This window comes from Budorcas taxicolor, chromosome 17 (assembly GCF_023091745.1).
Source record: "Budorcas taxicolor isolate Tak-1 chromosome 17, Takin1.1, whole genome shotgun sequence".
In the NCBI taxonomy this organism is placed as follows: Eukaryota; Metazoa; Chordata; class Mammalia; order Artiodactyla; family Bovidae; genus Budorcas; species Budorcas taxicolor.
Window position 1 is genome coordinate 3,777,145 of NC_068926.1, and position 23,613 is coordinate 3,800,757.

General features: G+C 40.2%; 1 protein-coding gene across 1 annotated transcript in view; it reads left to right on the plus strand.

The window, feature by feature from the left end:
• DCHS2 (dachsous cadherin-related 2) overlaps nucleotides 1-23,613 on the plus strand; it is a 346,741-nt gene that overhangs the window by 157,387 nt on the left and 165,741 nt on the right. The window contains exon 3 of the mRNA XM_052655032.1: nucleotides 16,432-16,663. Within this exon, the coding sequence (XP_052510992.1) occupies nucleotides 16,432-16,663 (232 nt within the window). The remainder of the gene's footprint in view (nucleotides 1-16,431; nucleotides 16,664-23,613) is intronic.

Genomic DNA, 23,613 nt, shown 5'->3' on the forward strand with positions numbered 1-23,613 from the left:
TCAGTATTTCTCAGTCCTGGGCGGAGTCACCCTTCTCCCCACTTTCCTCTCTGTTGTAATCATCTTCCTCATCTTTACTTCTTCCTTCTGAGTCCTCTATTTCATCCCATTTCTCTTCCAAGTCTACTTCAGATGCTCTTCATTTTTGGATCCATCTCTGCTCTCTTCCATTCTTCCATCTTGTGGAGACCAAGGAAGTGCAAGTCTGAGGATGAAGTGGCAGTCACCAGCTTCCAACAAGCCCCATGAACCTAGAGCAGCCCATGCTTCAGGGCCAGCATGATGTGGAAGCGAGGACTTGGCTCCATCAGAGGCCACTAGCTTCTTCTGAACTCTCTTCCTCCTTCCCACTGCCTGGGACAGAGGGCACCTGTTCAGTGGTGATCATGATATCATCCTCTGCATCCACAACTTTCAGCCCCTCCCGGGGCTCCTGGATGATGCTTCCCCACTTTCCTGCTTGTTATCACGTTTGCATTTCACTTTTTAAAAATTAAATTTGTTACAATATTGCTTCTGTTTGGGGTTTTTGATTGTAAGACATGGGGCATCATAGCTCTCTGACCAGGGAGCAACACCATACCCCCTGCAGTGGAAGATGAAGTTTTAACCACTGGACCTCCAGAGACATCCCTGGGTTTCACTTTCTTTTTTTTTTTCTGCCTCACTTACATTTTTTCTTCTCTGACCCAGATCCTTTCAGCAGTTCCACAAACCAGTGGTTCATCCCAGTGTCATCAAAGCACAGGTCAACAAAGTAGACACCCGTTAGGCTCTCTTCCTCTTCCTCACCACAGACACCCCAACACCCAAGGAGCAGTGGCTGATAATTCAGGCCACACCTGTCTAAACACTGACTATTGGAGTGAGTGAGCTCTTTTCCCCGAGGGGAAATCCAGGTCTGTACCCATTTGCCTTTTCTTCTTTCCTTAGACTTCCCTGGATTTTATTTGAATGCAGGATGTGTTGGTCGCCCTTATTGAAGTATTCCAGTAGCCTCTACAGACAATCACCATCCCCTGAGGGGTGATGGACATTTGGCAGCCTGGCCTGGGCATGGCCCCGTTCCCTCATGGCAGCAGCTTTCTCGTGTGAACATGCCCAGGTTAAAGTCATGTATGTCATTGTCTCAGATGTCTCTTGTACTGTTGTGGAAGCCACCAAGAAGAGTTAGCTGTGTCTTCCAGGCTCCCATCTGATATTGCCTTGACCTAAAGGACATCCTGATGGTTTGACTTGCTCCCAGGTCTTGATTGCCAAATGCAGGACCCAGAGATCTGTGTGGTGAATAGGGTCATTTCATCTTTCTCGGGATGAGCAGAGAACAATACATTCAACACTGCTGAGTGGGGGATTATGATATTTCTACTAGATGAGTCTTTCTAGCATCTAACATCTAAAAATGGGCTATCAGAGCCTCAGAGTCCCCTCCTTCCTCAGCACCTGGACATCTTCTTCTCCATCTTGGTGGCCATTTTCTCCTTCTTGTCCATCACATGTGTCTGCAATGGCAGGGGACCCCTGAGGGAGCTGCACACTTAACCTGCCTGGAAGCAGGTCCTCTTGGGGGCAGACCTGCTGATATATTTTTAAAGACAAATTTTAAAAGAGTCTTCCCTCACCCCCAAATCATAGCCTTTAAACAGCTTCCTAATTTCACCTTGTTTGTACCTAAACCTGCCTCCAATTTTCCTTGCATTTGCCTCAGAATATATACGAGCAAGCAGCGTGTGTGTGTGTGTGTGTGTGTGTGCGTGCGTGTGTGTGTGTGTGTGTGTGTGTGTGTGTGTGTACGCATGCGCGTACTTCGGTGTGAAGTATTTACTCTGCTGTCAGTGTAATCTTTGTCAGTTTCCTCTAAGAGGAACCATGTGTATCTATAGGGTGAAGTCTTCATCTGTCATCATCACCCTGCAATATCTGCTCATAGCACAAGTTATTAATCAAAACAGTTGGTAAAGATGGAGATACCAAGGTCGATAATAACTTGATAGACTGTCCCATAAAAGCCATCTAGCTTGGACCTGAAAAATTAATGAACTCAGGCAAGATATTTTAATCTAAGATGTTGGATTCTGGGCAATAATGAATTTATTTAAAACAATGAACTGCACCTTGCCAAAGGCCTTTAACTGTACAGAATTACCTTGGTAATCTATAGTTTTTCCTCTGATCCTTTCTCATTCTAAGATATGTCCTGAAAGCTCTGTGGAAGAAATTGCTGAGAACCCATTTGCCTGTTGTTGCTAGGAGATATCTATTCATCAGTAAAAGAATTTTTCTTATACCTGGATGTTCTTGGCTTTTTCTCTGTTTATCCCTATGATGACTGTCACTATTTTTAAACTCAATCACTTCCTCTATTCTACCCGTAATGCTTCTGAAATAGGCCATTTTTTTCTGCTACAGTTGTGACTATTTACCTCATACACAGAAGTCAGGAGGATGCTATAAAATTATGTAATGAAAATAAGTAATTGGATTACACTACATGTCAAGTGATTTTTCACAGTAATTGAATTATTACATATTTATATCTAACTCTTGTTTCCTTTTAGCATTCACTGTTAGCAAATGAATGTTTCTTTTTTGATGTATATGTTTATTAATATTCTATCTCTGTTTTTTTGACATCTCAAATACTGTAGCTGAAATATGTGTCTGAGATAAAGCTATTTCAACTCTGTCTCACCACTCCAGGCTTAGGGGATGGTTGTCTCAGACTAGCAATACAGAAAGTAAATTGACTTAGCCCTTCACCATTATATATATTCATGATAAATATTGACTATTGAAGTTGTACTACAGACTTTGTGTGAAAAGCAAATAAATCTCTAGAAGCAAACTTGCTGAGTAAAAGGGCATACTCATTTTTTTCCCTTTTCCCTCAGCTCTATTGACATGCAATTAATAAATTGAAATCATATATATTTAAAGTATACAGCATGGTGTTTCTGATTATATGTATACATTGTGAAATGATGGCCACAATTAAGACAATTAACAGATCCGTCATCAAACATAGTGAGTGGTGAGAACCCTTCAGATAGACTCTCAGCAAATTTCAAGTACACTATACCATACAGTATTATTAACTATAATCATCATGCTGTGCATTAGATCTCCAGAATTCATTCATTCTGCATGACTGAAACTTAGGACATGCTCATTTTAATTTTAACACATTGTATTATCTCATTTTCCAAGTGTTTATTCTTGTCATATATTTCATTGATCAGCACCCCTTCCCGATTTCAGGAATAAACCACTGCCCAGGTGCCCACATTTTCTAGCTCAGTTGTCTGAATCATATCTCAAAATGCTTGTCTGCCATTATTTAATACAGTACCAGGATTAACCTCAAAATGCCTTAAATACCAATTTACCGAATTCTTCAGTTCAGTTCAGTTCAGTCACTCAGTCACGTCGGACTCTTTGTGACCCCATGAATCGCAGCACGCCGGGCCACCCTGTCCATCACCAACTCCCGGAGTTCACTCAGGTTTATCTCTAGTTTAAGCCCCCTAGCCATCCATCATCTGTCTTCTCATCCCCGTGCTGTTCTGCTCTCCCTTTAGTTCAGACCAGTCTCCTACTCATCCTCTGTTCACCCTTTAACTCAGGCCAGTCTTCTACCACGCGCTCTGGAACTCCTGGCCCGTCATTTAGCAAGTTCCATTATGCTCTCAGTCTGATCTCTGACAGCTCCTTCATCTTCTCGCTCTGGTCCAAACAAGCATCCCTCAAGGATACTGACTCTTCCCTGCTCTCTCAGAGAAGTTATATTCCACTAATCACAAGCCAGGATTAAGGTGCTGAGGCAGGTGCCCTCCTGTGGCCCATTGCAGCATCAAATCATTCCTATCCCTTTCATTCTTCAACAGCAAATCTTTTTGAAGATTGCATTTTCCAGACTATACCATGGACACTGCTTGTTGCTGCTGTCATGTTCCAAACCTCTTTGTCATCAAAGACTTTTACATCTTACTCAGTTTTCTTCTCTACTGTTGTTCCCTCCTGGAAACTTTACTGTCCTTTTTTTTTTTTTAAACAATCCGACCCCAAAAACCTCTCAGTTCCTTGACTTTCCAGTTTCCAACCTCTGAAACCTTGATTTCAAGCATGCAGTATTCTGATAGACATTCTCATCTTTCTCTTCACTTATATACCATCTCCATACTCATAGATAACTCTTCTCCTGTTCAGATCACTAGTTTAAATTCCCTTTAGTTCTGTTACTCCATAGAACTTTCCAAGTAAAACCCCAGCCCTATATCAACCTGACTCTGCCTTTTCTGTACTTGCCTAAGTAGCTGAACATGGAGAAAAATAATATACATGCTTGAGAGAGATCTTACCTTTCTGCCAGCTATCAGCTCACATCTTGTGCCCTCTTTCCTGTTAGCATAGTACAGATTTCCCTGTTTGCATCGAAAGCAAGTCCCTCTGCTGATCAGGCTCCCAACCATTCCAGCTGTCTTAAGGATTTCACTTCTATAATGATTTTCTCAAATTCAATTGAATGTCTCCCATAAGCATACAAGGCATGATAATGGTTTCCATCTTTTGAAAACAGCCTTCTTTTAGTTTCATGTTCTTTTTGAGAAAACCATTTTCTTCCTCTTCTATCTTTCACAGTGCAAGTGTGCTAAGTTGCTTCAGTAGTGTCTGACTCTGTGAGACCCTCTGTAGCCTACCAGGCTCCTCTGTCCATGAGATTCTCCAGGCAAGAATACTGAAGTGGGTTGCCATTTCCTTCTCCAGGGGACCTTCCTGACCCAGGGATCGAATCTGAGTCTTTTGTCTCCTGCATAGGCAGGCGAGTTCCTCACCACTAGCGCCACCTGGGAAGCCCACAGTAGAGCTATTTAAAATAGTTGTCTGTTTCCTCATTTTTCAGTCTTCTTTGACCCTTCCTTCCATCCCTCCCCTCTAATAAAACTGCTTTTATGAGTGTGATTTATATTGTGACACATCCTCAGATTATTTCCTTATTTTCATTTTGTTCAGTTTCTCAAAGGACTTTAAATTGTTCTTTGAACACTGCTTTTCTTGGCTCACTGTTTTGTTTTTTTCCTTAACAAACTGGAGCTTCAGTTCCCTTCACCTTTGCTCATTGAGTTATGAACTATAGACTCTAATGCACTGGCAAGGGAAAGAACAGCCCAGAAAATGCTAAGAGATATGAAAGACTGATACTAATATCCTACTATTCAGGAGCCCCAGAGGCAAACACAGAGCATGGGGAGTAGACAATAGCCAAAACAGACAAGCAGCAGACATTTTCCATGTCCGTCGACGGCCCTCGACAACCCTCCTGTCCCCAGTGTGATATGCTTTCAAGTCTGGTGCTTTCCCCAAATACTCCCAACTCTCACAGCACTTCTTATGAGAATTGAGATTCTGGTGGATTGGTAAAGAGCCTCTTATCATAATTTTCAAATGTAAATGATTAAAATTATATCAAAGTGAATCACAAAAAAGGCTATGACAAAGTTAAAAATTAAAATTAAATATACATAGAATTTACGGGGTGTATCAGTTACCTGTTGCTGTGTAACAAGTTATTCCCACATTTAGCTCCTAAATTCCCACATTTAGCTGAGATAAAGCTATTTCAACTCTGTGTCACCACTCCAGGCTTAGGGGAACATTGTCTCAGACCAGCAATATGGAAAGTAAATTGCCTTAGCCCTTCACTATTATGTATGTTCATGATAAATGTTGTCTGTTGACATTGTACTACAGGTTAAATAATACATATTTAATATGGCATGTAGTTTCTAAGGGCCAGGAATCTGGAAGCAGCTTATTTGGGCAGTTCTGGACAGAGTGTTTCAGAGGTTGCATGTTCAGGGCAGTCCTAAGGAGCTAGATAGAAGTTTAGTTTCAGAGGGTTGGGAGGTGAACACTTGAGGAGATAGAGAAAGTGAGCTTAGATGAGCTTTCCCCACCTATGTTCTGTGGCATTCTTGCCTCCTGAGATGCTCCTTCCACTGAGAGTTCTATGGTAAATAAGAGTGGAAAACACATTAGAACTCACCCCATCCTGTTGAAACATGCCTCTGGAAGGTTCTGTGAGAAATCCAGGGTCAGAGAATATATTTGACTTGGTTAATTCACCATTTTAATAACTTTCTGACTAAGAAACCTCTTTGTTTATTTTTAAGACACACCTTTTCATTGCCACCTCAGGTATCTTTTTCTTAAACCTAGATTTGATCATGTCCCTTCATTCATGACGGCAATAGTGTCCCAAGTGGGGGTTTAGGAGGAAAATGTGACAACTTTGAATTTCATCCTTATAAGCCTTTTGTGGTGTTTTTAATAAAAATAATACAGACAGTAAATGAATGCATAATTTATTAATAAATTTAATAAATAAATTGTTTAAATAATAAATAATAAAATTAATAAATTATTAACATATTTATTAATATGTATTCAAGGTATGCACACCACACTTTTTACTGAATCTGTAGATGTGCAGAATAAAATCTATCCTCCTTAGCATTTAAATCAGTTCAGTTCAGCCGCTCAGTCATGTCTGACTCTTTGAGACCCCATGAATTGCAGCACGCCAGGCCTCCCTGTCCATCACCAACTCCCTGAGTTCACTCAGACTCACGTCCATTGAGTCAGTGATGCCATCCAGCCATCTCATCCTCTGTCGTCCCCTTCTCCTCCTGCCCCCAATCCCTCCCAGCATCAGGGTCTTTTCCAATGAGTCAACTCTTCGCATGAGGTGGCCAAAGTACTGGAGTTTCAGCTTTAGCATCGTTCCTTCCAATGAACACCCAGGGCTGATCTCCTTTAGAATGGACTGGCTGGATCTGCTTGCAGTCCAAGGGACTCTCAAGAGTCTTCTCCAACACCACAGTTCAAAAGCATCAATTCTTCAGTGCTCAGCTTTCTTCACAGTCTAACTCTCACATCAAGCTCCATGAATCTGTCCATCGAGGCTTTTCATTGGATTTTTCCCATTTTCTCCCTCTCCCTCCAAGACATGCATCCTAAAATGTGACAGAGACTTTTCTAAAATGTCGTTATATTTTATAGGATGTTATTTTAACTTGAAATATCTGTTTTTTAATCCTATTTTTTTTTTAACTTTTAAGCATTTATTTGAATAAAACTTGATTTAAATGAGGAAGCATTCAACCAGAAATAGCTGGGAATGCTCCATGGACAGGAGCAAGAGACGGACTTTTATGGAAAAGGTGCTGACGGAGAGCAAGATAATGATTGGATTGGCCGTAGTGACTGGATTCTGATTTGGAATCTGAAAAGAGACTGCCCTCGAACCCCTTTGGGAGGGACCATAGTGAGTCCTCCTCACTCCCCAGATGTCTCAGGGACCACATCTCCTGATTAAAGGGAGAGAGTGGGATGATTTGGGAGAGTGGCATTGAAACATGTATAATATCATATATGAAATGAAAAATAAAAAATAAAAAGGGCTTCTCGAGTCTCAGGACTGCACACCCACTGGGTTGAAAGAGCCTTTTTGTTTGTGAGGACCTGTCTCAAGCGTCCCGAGGCTTCCCTCTATTCAGTGTTCGCAGTACATCTGCATCGGAGTAACAAAGATCCCCAGTCTTTTGTCTGTAAATCTGAAAGCTCTCAAGATGGAAATGTTTAAAAGCTCATTTGATGAGAAACCTGACTCAAACTCAAATGAGGCTATTTTTTTTAAATTTATTTATTTTTTAATTGAAGGATGATTTCTTTACAGAATTTTGTTTTCTGTCAAACCTCAACATGAATCAGTCATAGGTATACATACATCCCTCCCTTTTGAAACTTCCTCCCACCTCCCTCCCCATCCCTCCCCTCTAGGTTGATACAGAGCCCCTGTTTGAGCTTCCTGAGACATACAGCAATTTCCCATTGGCTATTGATTCTACTTATGGCGATGTAAGTTTCCATGTTACTCTCTATATACATCTCACCCTCTCCTCCCCTCTCCCCATGTCCATAAGTCTATTCTCTATGTCTGTTTCTCCATTGCTGCCCTGCAAATAAATTCTTCAGTATCATTTTTCTAGATTCCATATATATGTATTACTATATGATATTTATCTTTCTTTTTCTAACTTACTTCACTGTGCGTAATAGGCTTGAGGTTCATCCACCTCATTAGAACTTACTCAAATGAGTTCCTGTTTATGGCTAATATTGTGTATATGTACCACAACTTCTTTATCCGTTCATCTGTCAATGGACATCTAGGTTGCTTCCATGTTCTAAGAGCTATTGTAAATAGTGCCACAATGAACAATGGGATACATGTGTCTGTTTCCTCAGGGTATATGCCTAGGAGTGGGATTGCTGGGTCATATGGTGGTTTTGGTGATGGACAGGGAGGCCTGGCATGCTGCGATTCATGGGGTCGCAAAGAGTCAGACATGACTGAGCGACTGAACTGAACTGAACTGAACTGATGGTGGTTTTATTCCTAGTTTTTAAAGGAATCTCCATACTGTCTTCCATAGTGACTGTATCAATTTACATTCTTACCAACAGTGCAAAATTGTTCCCTTTTCTCCACACCCTCTCCAGCATTTTATTGTTTGTAGACTTTTTGATGATGGCCATTCTGACCAGTATGAGGTGATATCTCATTGTAGTTTTGATTTGCATTTCTCTAATAATGAGTGATGTTGAGCATCTTTTCATGTGTTTGTTAGCCATCTGTATGTCTTCTTTGGAGAAATGTCTGTTTAGGTCTTTTTCCCACCTTTGGATTGGGTTGTTTGTTTTTCTGGTATTGAATTGTATGAGCTACATATATATTTTGGAAATTGATGCTTTGTCAGTTGTTTCCATTGCTATTATTTTTTCCCATTCTGAGGGTTTCTTTTCACCTTGCTTATAGTTTCCTTTGCTGTAAGCTTTTAAATTTGATCAAGTCCCATTTGTTTATTTTTGTTTTAATTTCCATTACTCAAGGAGATGTGTAGAGAATCTTGCTTTGATTTATATCATCGAGTGTTCTGCCTATGTTTTCCTAAAAGAGCTTTTTAGTTTCTGGTCTTTACATTTAGGTGTTTAATCCATTTTGAATTTATCTTTGTGTATGATGTTAGAAAGTGTTCTAATTTCATTCTTTTACATGTAGCTGTCCAATTTTCCCAGCACCATTTATTGAAGAGGCTGTCTTTGCCTGATTGTATATTCTTGCCTCCATTGTCAAAAATAATTTTCCCATAGGTACGTGGGTTTATTTCTGGGCTTTCTATCTTGTTCCATTGGTCTATATTTCTGTTTTTGTGCCAGTACCATACTGGCTTGATGAATGTAGCTTTGTAGTATTATCTGAAGTCAGGAAGGTTGATGCCTCCAGATCCATTCTTCTTTCTCAAGACTGCTTTGGCTATTTGAGGTCTTTTGTGTTTCCATATGAATTGTGAAATTTTTTGTTCTAGTTCTATGAAAAATGTCATTGGTAATAGATTGCATTTGATAGTATAGTCATTTTCACAATATTGGTTCTTCCTACCCAGGAACATGGAATATCTCTCCATCTGTTTATGTCATCTTTGATTTCTTTCATCAGTCATAATTTTCTGTGGTCTTTTTTCTCCTTAGTAGTAGTAGTGTTAGTTGCTCAGTTGTATCCAGCTCTGCGATCCCACAGACTATAGCCTGCCAGGCACCTCTGTCCATGGGGTTCTCCAGGCAAGAATACTGGAGTAGAGTGCTGTTCCCTTGTCCAGAGGATTTTCCTGACTCAGGGATCGAACCCAGGTCTCCTGCGTTGCAGGCAGATTCTTTACCATTTGAGCTACTGGGAAGACCCTTTTGTCTCCTTAGGTAAGTTTATTCCTAGAGATTTTATTCTTTTTATTGCAATGCTGAATGGGATTGATTCCTTAATTTCTCTCTCTGATTTTTCATTGTTAATATATAGAAATGCAAGTGATTTCTGTATATTGTTTTTGTATCCTGCAACTTTGCTAAGTTCACTGATTAGTGCCAGTAATTTTCTAATAGTATCTTTAGGGTTTTCTATGTACAGTATTGTGTCATCTACAAACAGTGAAAGCTTTGCTTCTTCTTTTCCAATCTGGATTCCTTTTATTTCTTTTTATTCTCTAATTGCTATAGCTAGGACTTTCAAAACTATGTTGAATAATAGTGGTGAAAGTGGACACCCTTGTCTTGTTCCCAGTCTTAGGAGGAATGCTTTCAGTTTTTCACCACTGAGAATAATGTTTGCTGTAGGCTTATCATATATGGCCTTTACTATGTGGAGGTAGGTTCCTTTTATGCCCATTTTGTGAAGAGTTTTAATAATAAAAGGGTGCTGAATTTTGTCGAAGGATTTTTCTGCATCTATTGAGATTGTTAATCTGGTGTATCACACTGATTGATATTCATATATTGAAGAATCCTTGCATCCTTGGAACAAACCCAACTTGATCATGGTATATGGGCTTTTTGATATGTTGCTGAATTCTGTTTCCTAAAATTTTGCTGAAGATTTTTGCATCTGTGTTCATCAGTGATATTGGCCTATAGTTTTCTTTTTTTGTGTTGTCTTTGTCTGGTTTTGGTATCAGGGTGATGGTGGCCTCATAGAATGAGTTTGGAAGTGTTTCTTTGTCTGCAGTTTTTTGAAAGAGTTTTACAAGGAAAGGCATTAACTTTTCTCTAAATGTTTGATACAATTCTCCTGTGAAGCCATCTAGTCCTGGGCTTTTGTTTCTTGGGAGATTTTTGATCACAGCTTCCATTTCAGCGCTTGTAATTGGGTTGTTCATAATTTTTATTTCTTCCTGGTTCAGTCTTGGAAGAATTGAATTTTTCTAAGAATCTGTCCATTTCTTCCAGGTTATCCATTTTATTGCCATATAGTTGTTCAGAATAGTCTCATAATCCTTTGTATTTCTACATTGTCTGTTGTAACCTCTCCTTTTTCATTTCTAATTTTGCTGATTTGATTCTTCTCTCCTTTTTTCTTGGTGAGTGTAGCTGCTGCTGCTGCTGCTAAGTCACTTCAGTCGTGTCCGACTCTGTGTGACCCCATAGACGGCAGCCCACCAGGCTCCCCCATCCCTGGGATTCTCCAGGCAAGAACACTAGAGTGGGTTGCCATTTCCTTCTCCAATGCAGAAAATTGAAAAGTGAAGGTGAAGTCGCTCAGTCGTGCCGGACCCTCAGTGACCCCATGGACTGCAGCCTTCCAGGCTTCTCCGTCCATGGGATTTTCCAGGCAAGAATACTGGAGTAGGGTGCCATTGCCTTCTCTGATGAGTGTAGCTAAGTGTTTGTAAATTTTGTTTATCTTCTCAAAGAACCAGCTTTTAGTTTTATTAATCTTTATTATTGTTTTTTTTTTTCATTTATTTCTGCTCTCGTCTTCATGATTTATTTCCTTCTACTAATTTTGGGGTTTTTTGTCCTCCTTTTTCCAGTTGTTTTAGGTGTAAAGTTGGGTTGTTTATTCGATGTTTTTCTTGTTTTTTGAGGTAGTATTGTATTGTTATAAACTTCCCTCTTAGACCTGCTTTTGCTGCATCCCATAGGTTTTGAGTTGTCATGTTTTCATTGTTATTTGTTTCTAGACATTTTTTTATTTCACATTTGGTTTCTTTAGTAACCTATTGGTTATTTAGAAACCTTTTGTTTAATCTCCGTGTGTTTGTGTTGTTTTAGTTTTTTTCTTGTAATTGATATCTAGTCTCATAGCATTGTGGTAGGAAAAGATGCTTAATACAATTTCGATTTTCTTAAATTTACTGAGGTTTGATTGGTGACCCAAGATGTGGTCTATCCTGGAGAATGTTCCATGTTCACTTGAGAAGAAGGTGTATTCTTTAGTGTTTGGATGACTGTCCTGAAGATATCAATGAAGACCATCTCATCTAATGTATCATTTAAGACTGCTGTTTCCTTATTGATTTTCAGGTTTAATGATCTGTCCATTGATGTGAGTGGGGTGTTAAAGTCTCCTACTATTATTGTGTTATTGTCAGTTTCTTCCTTTATGTCTGTCAGTGTTTGTCTTATGTATTGAGGTGCTCCTATGTTGGGTGCATAGATATTTACAATTTTTGTGTCTTCCTCTTGGATTGATCCCTTGGTCACTGTGTAGTGTCCTTATTTATCTCTTGTGATATTCTTTATTTTAAGGTCTATTTTGGTTGATATGAGGACTGCTACTTGAGCTTTCTTTTGCTTCCCATTTGCATGGAATATATTTTTCCATCCTCTCACTTTCAGTCTATATGTGTCTTTATGTCTGAAGTGGGTTTCTTGTAGACAGCGTATATATGGGTCTTGTTTTTGTATCCATTCAGCCAGTCTGTCTTTTGGTTGAAGCATTTAATCAGTTTACATTTAAAATAATTATTGATATATATGTTCCTATTGCTGTTTTCTTAATTGTTTGGGGTTTGATTTTGTAGATCTTTTTCTTCTCTTGTATTTCTAGACTTTATAAGTCCCTTTGACATTTGTTGTAAAGCTGATTTGGTGGTACTGAATTCTCTTAACTTTTGCTTGTCTGATAAGCTTTTGCCTAGTTTCCTTAATTTATTTGGACTTCTGTGTTTCTCATTTGTTCCTTCATTTGTACAGTATTTCTCTGCCTTTTCGTTATTTTTTTTTTTAATCTTATTGTGTTTGAGGTTTCCTTTTCCCATGGTTCAAGGTTGAATTCTTTTTTCTTTTTGGTTGGTGCAGTGGTTTGTGTAAGCTTTGTATAAGGTGAGATTTGTGTTGAGTTTTTTTTCTTCTGATGTGCAAAGCTGAGTGAGGTGGTAATCATGTCTGCTGATGATCTGGTTTGTATTTTTGTTTCATTTGCTGTTTGGATGAGGCATCCTGCACAGGGTGCTACTGGTGATTGGGTGATGTCAGGTCTTGTATTCAAGTGGTTCCCTTTGTGGAAGTTCTCACTATTTGATATTCCCTAGGGTTAGTTTCTTTGGTAGTTTATGGTCTTGGAGTCAGTGCTCCCACTCCAAAGGCAGAGGGGTTGATTTCTCTATGAAGATGCTTTTCATCTTAGTACTCTGGTCCCCAGCAGTGAGTGAGGTACTAATGAGGCCAGGGAGGCACTCAGGAGAGCCCTCCACCATCACCGCCCTTCTAGTGAGCTCACTCCCAGCACAGCTGGCACTTGGGCCTCAGTCTGTTTGCCAAGGGTCAGGCACTCTGTTAAAAGCTTCTTTCTAAATGTTATTTGTCCAACTGGAATCCCTTTCCAGGAAAGGTATATGTCCCCGGCATTTGTGAAATCCTTGAGGCTTTATTCATCCATTTTTTCAGCAGAATATTAAGTTCCTGATTATGGGCCATCATTCCAGACTTCACTGGGCTGCACTATATTTCTTTTATGAAACTTAAAAAATTCAGAATTTCGAGACAAATACATCTGGTCAAATGTATTTAGGATAAAGAGACTGTAAAATTTTCTAATTGATGATGGTTAGCCATAATAAATGCTTTCACACATATTATATCACTTCTTGCAACAACAGGCCTGCAAGGTGAGGAGGTAGCCCCACTTTGTGGAAGAGGCAGCTCAAAGTTGGGCCATCTTATGTTGTCGAAGCTGTGGTCCCAGAGGCAGGCAGGGCCAGATATTAGATCCAGATCTTCTGGCTCCAGATTGTTCTACTGTGCCACAGACCAAGCTGTACAGCATTTGTCTCATAAATGTTAAGTTCTTTGTAAACAGGGGCTCTGTTTTCCTTTTTCCTCAGAGACAAAATCCATGGTTGGCATTGCCTGTAACATGGTCTTTAAACATTCCTTCATGAAAGGTTGAATTTATATCATAGCAATACTTTAAAAGTCTCAAGTCCTGGGGGCTTTGGAAACAGATGAATCTCCATTCCAGTTACAGATCTGCTGTTTATAGTCTCACTTACTTTGGACAAGTCACTTAGCCTCTTTGTGCTTTGGTCTCCTTATTGTAAAAATGGAGGGCCCCATAAAAGTCTTTCTTGGAGGGCCCCAAGAAAGTGAGAATATAACAGTTGAAGGAGAAAATATATGTAAAGCACACGTAACTTTCATTCACAAATGGTTGTTATGACAGGAAAGTGTCCCCTGTTGACACATTTAATAGATAAAAATTAGATTCATAAAAAAGAAAACTGAGATCTATATGTAATACTGTTGCTGCAAGAAGATTCACTTATCTATAACAACAAGCTTTGATTTGTCCACCTAACATTTTGCTTGTTTGGGGTAGCATGGCCTGATTCGGAGTCTTCATGGACAGCCCAGTAATGAACATCTTTGTTCTTGAAGGCCTTAAGGTGAAGTAAGCCTCATTTCTTCACATGTTTGCCACTGTTTCATTTCTTCTCCTACCTGCTTTCTTAGCATCTCCCCACCCCAAACCTAAATGATTTCTTGATCTTGAGGAGAAATTTAAAAGGACAAGGGAAGGAAAGATAAAGGAAAAGCAAAACTGGGAAAGAATCCAGCTCAAAGAACCAGCAGGGCTTTGTGAGATGGGGTGCAGCCTTTCCCATCCATAGCCCCTCACTCCACTCCTCCTGGGACCCATGGGTTACTTCAGTTTGCTGAAGACACAGCACCAGTCTAAATGTCAAGGACACAGACTAGATGGGACTGCCATTGTTTTTCTGTTTTTGTTTTAATTTTTTAAAATGTCTTTTAATTGGAGAATAATTACTTTACAATATTGTGATGGCTTTTTGCCATACGTCATTTTTATTTCTACTGTTCTCTTCTTTTTTTTCTTTTTTTATTCTATTGATATGCTGTTACGTTAATTGATTTTTTTTTTTCATTGTGTCTACTGTATTCATTTAAAACTGGCATAGCCCTGGCACTTTATTCAACTTAGAACATGCAAGATCACTATTTTTTATTCTTTCTCTGTTCTTTTTCAGTCTGCAGTGTTGGGTACACAGGCCCTCAGAGCATGAGAACCATTTCCGAATTCACAATCAGCTTCATCTCAAACAATAGTAAATGATGCGCTCTCTCTTGCGCCCTCCCTCATGCTCAGCACATATTCCCTCCAGAGTCTACAACCGCGGTCTCCCTTTGTCTTGTGCCAAAGCTGCTGCTTCACTGCCTTTGATTGTCCTTTTTGCTCGCTGCCTCCTGCCACAGTGGGAGAGAGAGAGACAGAGACAGAAAAGGAGAGAGAGAAGAGGATAAGTGAAGGAGAAAGCCCAGGCTGCTGTGACTTACCAAGGACTTTTGCCTAAGATGAAAGTATCAAAGTATACCAGATAGAAATGGAAAAGGGTGCTTTGAAGTAGGAACATATGTTTTCCTTTAGAAAAGTAAAAATTGCAGGGATTATTTTCTTCTATTGTGCTCCTTCCTGCTCCTTGTTTTTAGATGAAGGAAGCACACACACAAAGCCAGTATGGGATCCATCTCTCACTATTTTAGGCACTCGATTTCTTTTCTAATATGTGGAAAATTTAAAATCTCAAACTGAACCTGGCGCTAAGTTTGTAGGAAAAGCTGCTTCACTGTCACGGGCTGTGCTGGGCTTGATGATTCTTCTGGCTCCTACCTAGATTCCCTCCCTCCTTCCAGCCTTGCTGCCCTTGAGGGGCAAATCAAGCTACTCCTCTGCTTATAACCTTCAGGTGGGTCAGAGACATGGTCCTCTCGGAGGCCCACAGAACCCCTTGTGACCTTTCCCCGCCCTTTGATATCACCCACTGGTCTCCTTACTATTCTGATCAGGCTCGGGATGTACCACACTCCTGTCTCAGGGCCTTTGCATGTGCTCTCATCTCTGTTATGCTTTTCCTTCAAATAACAGATCTGGTCCCTCATATGGGTCCATCTTTACTCAAATTGTACCTTCTTAGTGATGCTTTCCCCCCAGTTACCTATTTTGAAATTACACCTCCCTCCAGTACTCTCTTATCCCTTCTCCTTAGCAGTTAAAGATTATCTGGGCATTGAAAGTGATTTTTTCTTTTTTTTTCTCTTTGGGTGTCAGGAGAGATTTCCTTATTTAAGGAAATCTTAAGTAAGACCTCTTTGGCCTCTACTCTGAAATTATTACCTCCTAGAAGTTTTTTTTTTTTTTTTTCCTTTTTTTTATTTATTTAAACTTTTTCTTCTGTGTTGAGGTATAGCCAGTTAACAATGTGTGATAGTTTCAGGTGAACAGTGAAGAGATTCAGCCATACCTAAATACATGTGTGGTAATATAATTCCAGTTTAAGAAATCAGTATTGGAGTACAGATACCATGCTATTCACATGAACTCATAGCTCAAGTTTAAAAGTAAAATGCACATATGTGTGTGTGTGTGTGTGTGTGTGTGTGTGTGTGTGAAAAGTAAAATGAATACATCCACACACATACTTTTGGTTGTTTCAGAAATCTATTCTAGGATCCTTCTCACTTATTCTGCATCCCAGTGTTCATGTGAGACCCATTTGTAATCACTTCTCATCCATCCAACAGGGTGGACTCAGTGCCCAAGCTTTTGTTCGTGTGGAACTGGAGGATGTAAATGATAATGAACCTGTGTTTAACCCATTAACCTATGTGACGAGCCTTAGTGGCCAGGCGCAGCTGGGCACCGAAGTCATCAATGTTCTTGCCACAGACAGGGATTCCGGGATGTATGGGACAGTGAACTACGAGCTCGTCCTTGGAGACCTGTCATCCTTTTTCACCATCGACTCCACCACAGGTATGTGAGCTTGGAATCAATAGCTTTTACGTAACAACCAGAAAATGAGTTGAAATAATTTTTTCCTTGGCAGGGGTGTTGCAGGACTCACATCACCTTCCAGAAGGCATGTTGAAAAGAGCCAGGATTTGTTAGGCTAGGACTGGATCTGAGTCCCAGCTTTGCCTCTTCCTGGTCTTATGACCTTCAGTGGCCTCGTCTCCTTACCTTAGGAGTACTAATAATTCCTATGTTGCAAAGTTTCTGTGAGGATTGAAGTGAAGTGAAGTGAAGTGGCTCAGTTGTGTCCAACTGTTTGCAACCCCATGGACCAGGCTCCTCCCTCCATGGGATTCTCCAGGCAAGAGTACTGGAGTGGGTTGCCATTTCCTTCTCCAGGGTATCTTCCTGACCCAGGAATCGAACCCAGGTCTCCAGCATTCCAGGCAGATGCTGTAACCTCTGAGCCACCAGGGATTAAAGGTGGTAAATTATAAAAGATACTGGCTAGTAGTATTTATTTTGCAAATGTCCCCTATTTGTATGATCATCTAAGAATAACTTACATCCTTTCAATGTATAAGTAATCCTAATCATGCAAAAAGCATTGTGTAGTGACATCCAAAGAAATGCCTTTCTGGTGCTATGTCTGGCATTCCCTTAATCTCTTCAGGTCTTAGTCTCATTGTTTCTGAAATGATACCTAAAGCTCCTATTAGGTCTCTTATGTGGTAATTGTGTATCTGCTGAAGAAATCGAGTGGGCAAACTGAACCTTTCAGAAGTAATCAATATTTAAGAGGTTGCCTCCTTTCCCTATTGGTTTGTTGTTAACAGAAATGTTTGAAGTGTTTGGTTATAAGAAAATATAAAATTTTAAGTGTATAATATTACATTATAATCCTATGGAGATATTGGAGATATTCTGGTCCTAATAATGAGCCTTCAAAAAAAATTTTTTTCTTTTGCATTTCTTCTTTAAAAAATTTTTATTTTCACTTAACCTGAGATCTTTCCTTTCACACATTTTTCAGGGTACAGTACATTATCATTTGGCTTCCCTGGTGGTTCAGTGGTAAAAAAACCTGCCTGCCTGTGCAGGAGATGTGGGTTCCATACAAGATCTAGGAAGATCCCCCGAAGAAGGAAATGGTAACCCACTCCAGTTTTATTGCCTGGGAAATCTCATGGACAGAGGAGCCTGGCAAGCTACAGTCCATGGGGTCACAAAGAGTCAGACATGACTTAAAGACTGAATAACAACATTATCATTGATCAGAGGTACAATGTTACATAGGAGATCTCTAGGGTTTACTCATCTTGTTTTATTGAAACTTTATGCTCCTTCATTAGCACCTTCCATTTCTCTCTCTTCACTGATCCCTGGCAACCATCTTTCCACTCTTTGATTTGATGAACTTGACTATTTTGGATATTTCATAGAGTGAAATATGTAATAACTGTCCTATGGAAGGCTTATTTCACTTAACTTTATGTCCTCCAGGTTTGTCCATATTTTCCCGTGTTTCCGGAGTTCCTTCTTTTTTCAAGGCTGAGTAATATCCCATTGTATGTATAGGCCACATCTTGTTTATCCATCCATCTGTTGATAGACCTTAAGTTTTGTCTACAACTTGGTGACTGTGAATAGTGCTTCAGAACATGTGGTGGGGGTGGAGGGTGGGCAGAGATCTCAAGATTTTATTTTTTGTTGAAACACCTTCTCTGAGCATGGGTGAGATGTGTTTCTATTGTGATGCTAATACTGATGTGAGGTGTTACACTGGGCTTTTGTGCACATTGTCATACTGGATCTTTATACCATCCTTTGTAATGACTGTATTCATTAGCAACAAATAATAACTGAGACAGGGAACCTGATGCAGTAAGTTAGTTTGCCCTCTTAACTAGCTCCATTAGCTAAAGAGTTATTGCATCTTGCCTGGAAAGTGTATTTCTAGTGTGTGTGACTGACCAGGGGATTAGTTGTTTACAATGACAGTCTTTATAAGACAAAACTTTCCCTGCTCAAGATAATCCACTGACATGGTCCTTTTAGCCTTTCAAAGGTCAGACAAAAATACTTTTTTAGGAAATTAGTCTCTGCTTATCTTGACTTTTTCAAAATTCATCTAAACTGAGGACCTTAACTACTTGTCAAATTGTCAGGCCCTCCAGGGCACTAACATTGCCAAAAATATATGGGTCAGCCAGTAATCAGGGCACATGATCTAAAAGCATTTAGCAGATTGTTTTAAAAGACATCAACACACTCATCCTCTAGTTTCCCTGGACAGTCTTGAAGAATTATCTGTACTGTATTGTGTTTTTAGGAGATATTTCTGTTGTGCTGGCTTCGACAGCCACAGGCTTCCATTCCTGGCACGGGCATTAAACAAATGCCATCGTTAATCAGGGAGAACGTTTTAAGTGGTTATTATCTAGAAGAGTATCTTGGTATTTTTTTAAAGCAAAAACCAACTTTGTAATGGAAGGGGCCTTGGGATATTATTGTTGGCATTTCGATGCTGGTGAATTTAGGGTGAAGACATTCTCAGTCTGACAGGGCTGAGAATGCGGTTGCACCTAATCACAGCTCGTGAGAAATTCATGGGACCTGCTAATGCTCTACTGTAACCTTTAGAAGAGAATGAACAGCGTCATGACTAATTGTGGAAAGAAGTTGCCTAGTGAACAGGTTGTCTCCAATTTGGACAGCTGAGTTCCAGTTCATCTGTTGGTTGACTACAACTACAGACACATTTTCTATTTTGTACGTAATAGTTAGGCCTCCAGGCCCTGCCATAAAAACTGGTTTAAATGCTGATGTTCTCAAAGAATGGAACAAGGAGCTGTACTGGAATATGGCTTTCGTCTCCTAGATTTGTGTCTTTGTTGAACCTGTAAAAGGCTGGACTTTCTTGCTTTCATTTTAAAGGCCTGTCTCTACAGAGCCTGCCAGTAGATACACAGTCTCAAGAAATTGCCCCTATCAGTAAATATATATGGAGTAAATGAATAAATGAATTAGAAATAATTGAAAAATGATTTAAATTCTTATTACAGACTCTTAAGAAATTTCAGAGCAGTGCCACTGATAATAGAGCATACCTTCATTTAAAATCCCCTTTCCCCATTGCAGAATGGCACAGGATCCCAGGGCCTACCCCGACTTTTCTTCAGAACTCTCTCAGATTCCCTCCGCAGCATTACTATGCCAGCTCTTTTCTAGTTGTATAAACTAAATACACTCATATACATGTGGTTGTACATAGTTGTATAGTAGAGGAGAAGACTGAGAATTGATAGCTGATTTATACATTGTCACTTCTTCCTGAAATACTCTGAAATTCTCTCTTAGAGACATTAATTCATTTACTCACTGGTTCCTTTGTGCTTTCATTTTGAGGCTTCCTCTATCAGATATACTATTTGATAAGCTTACATAGGCTCCAGTTTTCCCGAAGACAAGAGATTTCCACTATCTGTTTGTGCCATAACCAGGACTCATGCATTAGAAACAGAGTTCTTGGACTTACTGTGTTTAGCTGGGAAGGAAAATGTTTTGGAGAGGCGGTATGGCGATGTCCTAGTTGTTTTCTCTTGTGTGTTTATCTTCCTGTTCTGTTCCTGGTTTTCTAAGTGTGTTGTTGGTTCAAAGGACATTTTTGTAGAATGTGTCTCAACACCAGGAGAGAGCAATTGACTTGAGCCTTCACTTCCCTTATTCTTAGTTAGTGGTTTCCTTTGATGTGGGTACAAGGCAGACCACACTGTTTTGAGCTTTAAAAGGAGGGAACACAACAAACTTACTTATTAATAGCCTTTTTCATGTATTTTTAATCCCATTTTATGAACTATTGGTCAATTTTTTTCTACACTGTCCGAAGTAATCTTTTTAATAATGTAAAAAGAACGATTTTTAGTTTTTGTGTTGATTCTATTTATTTAGTGATTTTACTCTGCAACAAGCATTACTTATAATTCAGATTATTTTAAGGTGGCAGATTTCAAGCATTTGTGTGAATCTTTTATTGTTGCCCAAGTATGTCTTTTGCTAGGGCTACCTATTGTTACATTTCTGTGATTTCTCTCTTTGTATGCTAATGATACAAGAAAAAGTCAAAAGTTCTGAAAAGAAAGACAGAAAATGGAGGCAAGTCCATCGTTTTCACAGATATTGTTTCAATGCCTACTATGAACCAAGCACAGTTCTCAGTGTTTGGAATACATCAGTGAACAAGACAGACAAAAATTCCTGCTCAGTCTCATAGATCTGACAACAAAAGCTCACATTGCTTCACCTATTGTCTGTTCTGGGTTTAGTAGCGATGCACACAAAATCCAAATTTAACACTACAGAAGGACAAGTAATTAAAAGGGCAACCGAGAGAGTTAAACAGCCAAAAGCAGCCAGTTATGTTATGGTCTCCCAGGCTCTTGGTGACCTGCCCTGCTTTCCCTGTGGCCTCAGCTCCAGTAATTCTCCTTAGTCTTGGTGCTCATTCCTGACACCAGCTACCATTTTTTTCTCTTCCTCCTCCTCCTCCTCCTTCTTGCCCCTTCGCCTCCTTTCTCTGAGCTCATGTGATTCCTTCTTGGGTGCATCACATGTCTTCCCTTCTGCCCAGAACACTGGACGGCTCTCTCTCTTCTGTTCCCACACACATCCGCACCCAGCTAATGGCCTAACTCATCCTTCAGAGCTCAAGTTATAGGTCCCCTTTCCCTGGATGCATTTTCTGACGATCCCTTCCCCAAGCACATTAGAACAGGCCCCCAGTTTGTATTCTAGAACAGCTTCCCTTTACGTTATAAGTACATGTTTTGGAATATTTGATTGTCTGTGCCCCACTGACACTGTCTGTTCTGCTCCTGGCTCCCTTTCTGGCTACTAGCTCTGTTCTGGGATGTAGACGGTGCAAAGTATGCGGTTGGCGAATGAAAAAGAAAGAATGAGATGGAATTGTTGCCACAAAAAAGTTTGTAGTCCAGTTGAACTGACAGTAATAGTCCTTATAATACGCAGGGATGATATTGGTGAGTGCCAGAGAAGGGAGGGGTTGGGCAGGTGAAAGGGGCGAAAGGGGTCCAAAGGTACCAACTTAAATTTATAACATATATAAACTCTGGGGATGTAATGTACGGCATGGTGACTGTAGTTAACAATATTATATTGTGTATTTGACAGTTGCTAAGAGAGTAGATCATAAAAGTTCTTATCACAAGAAAAAGTTTATTAATGTAAATATGTATGTGATGGTTGCTGATAATCATCTTCACAATGCATATATATATATATCAAATCACTAATTTGTACATCTAAAGCTAATACAATAGTGTATGATCAATTATATCTCAATAAATAAATGTAAAAAATCATGGTATGAAAGTACATTAATTTTTAAAGTTTAATACTGGAAACGAAATAGATGGTCCATACCACAGTACAGAAATCTATGGAAACATATGTGGAAATGTAGAAAGAAAAAACATGTAGAAGAAGACCAGAGACTTAATAATTTTATCCCGAATGTCAAATATTGACAGTGCAGCCATACACAATAGGGTAGTGTTTGACCAAAAGAAGCTCAGCTATCTGGCGTCTTAGTTTTTAACAGATGGTAGTCCACAGTTAAGTTATTTTATCTTCAGGCTTGTGTTAGGCAAGTTCTTCCTGTTGTGCATCAAACTGAATGCCCATTATCAGGTTAGAGTGAGAAAGCGTGACTGTCACAGGAGTGGGGCTCTTGAGGCTTCGTGTGCAGCCTGCTTTCTGTACTCAGGCACACTGTGGAGAGTCAGATCAGTCTGGGGAACTACAAATAGCACTGACTTTTAAAGAAGGGAATGTGGTAATGTTAATAGTTAGTGGTACCAGATTAAAATGACCTGATGGGCCTTCTCCTTCCTAACAACGTCCTTGCCAGTAGAACAAAGCCATGGAGGCCTGCTGACTCACTGCACCCTGCATTGCTCTGCTGCCCGTCAGGAGGGAAACGCCTGAAGGCTGTTCTTCTAAGGCCTGATCTGGATGTGTGCTAACAATTACCTCCCTTTCTCCTGCTTTTCCTGGGATTGTTGGCTACCCTCTGGTTTAGCATATTTTAAAAGATACGTTCAAATACAATCAAGGGTGTCTCTCACCTGAACAGTCTAGAGCAGGAATGATAGACAGAGGGATAAAGGAGGGACTCCTGCAACATTTGTCTGTGGAGCTGAGAGTGCTGACTGGCATCTACTGGGCACGGGCTCTGTGGTGGAGACAGCTGGGGTGGGGTTCAGTCCTGCCTGCAGAGGCCAGGGCTCGGGGTCTGAGCCATGCCCGCTTTGCAGGAGATGAGGAAGCGGTGCGTCTGAAGAGGGACGTGGTCGTGTCTATTATGGCAGCCTCATGTTCCCTGCAAAAGCCAGGAAAGCACTAGTGATGGAAAGTGGTTTTTAAACAGCTGCCCGGGCAGAAGAGCACTGACGCTCCAGCATCAGTGGCAGCTGTCCAGTGAGGATGCTTCTGCTGCTCTCCTATCCCCTCCTTTGCCCTAGATGCTCCTAGATGGTTCAGAAACTCACATTAGCAAGATGAGGAAGAGGAGGAGAGTTAGGTGAGGAAAGAAAGAAGCTAACAACTTCTGACCTGTAGCACATGTCTTACCTAAACTTTTTTTTCCCCTTTAATTATAGCTGTTTATTTATCTTTAATTTTGGTGGAGTATAGTTGATAATCCCTGGTGGCTCAGATGGTAAAGAATTTGCCTGCAATGTGGGAGACCTCAGTTCAATCCCTGAGTCGGGAGGATTCCCTGAGAAGGGAATGGCAACCCACTCCAGTATTCTTGCCTGGAGAATTCCATGGACGAGGGGCCTGAAGGGCTACAATCCATGGGGCTGCAAAGAGTCGGACAGGACTGAGCAACTAAGACTTTCACATTCACAGCTCTTTCATGTTGTTTCGTCACATGTCCGACTCTTTTG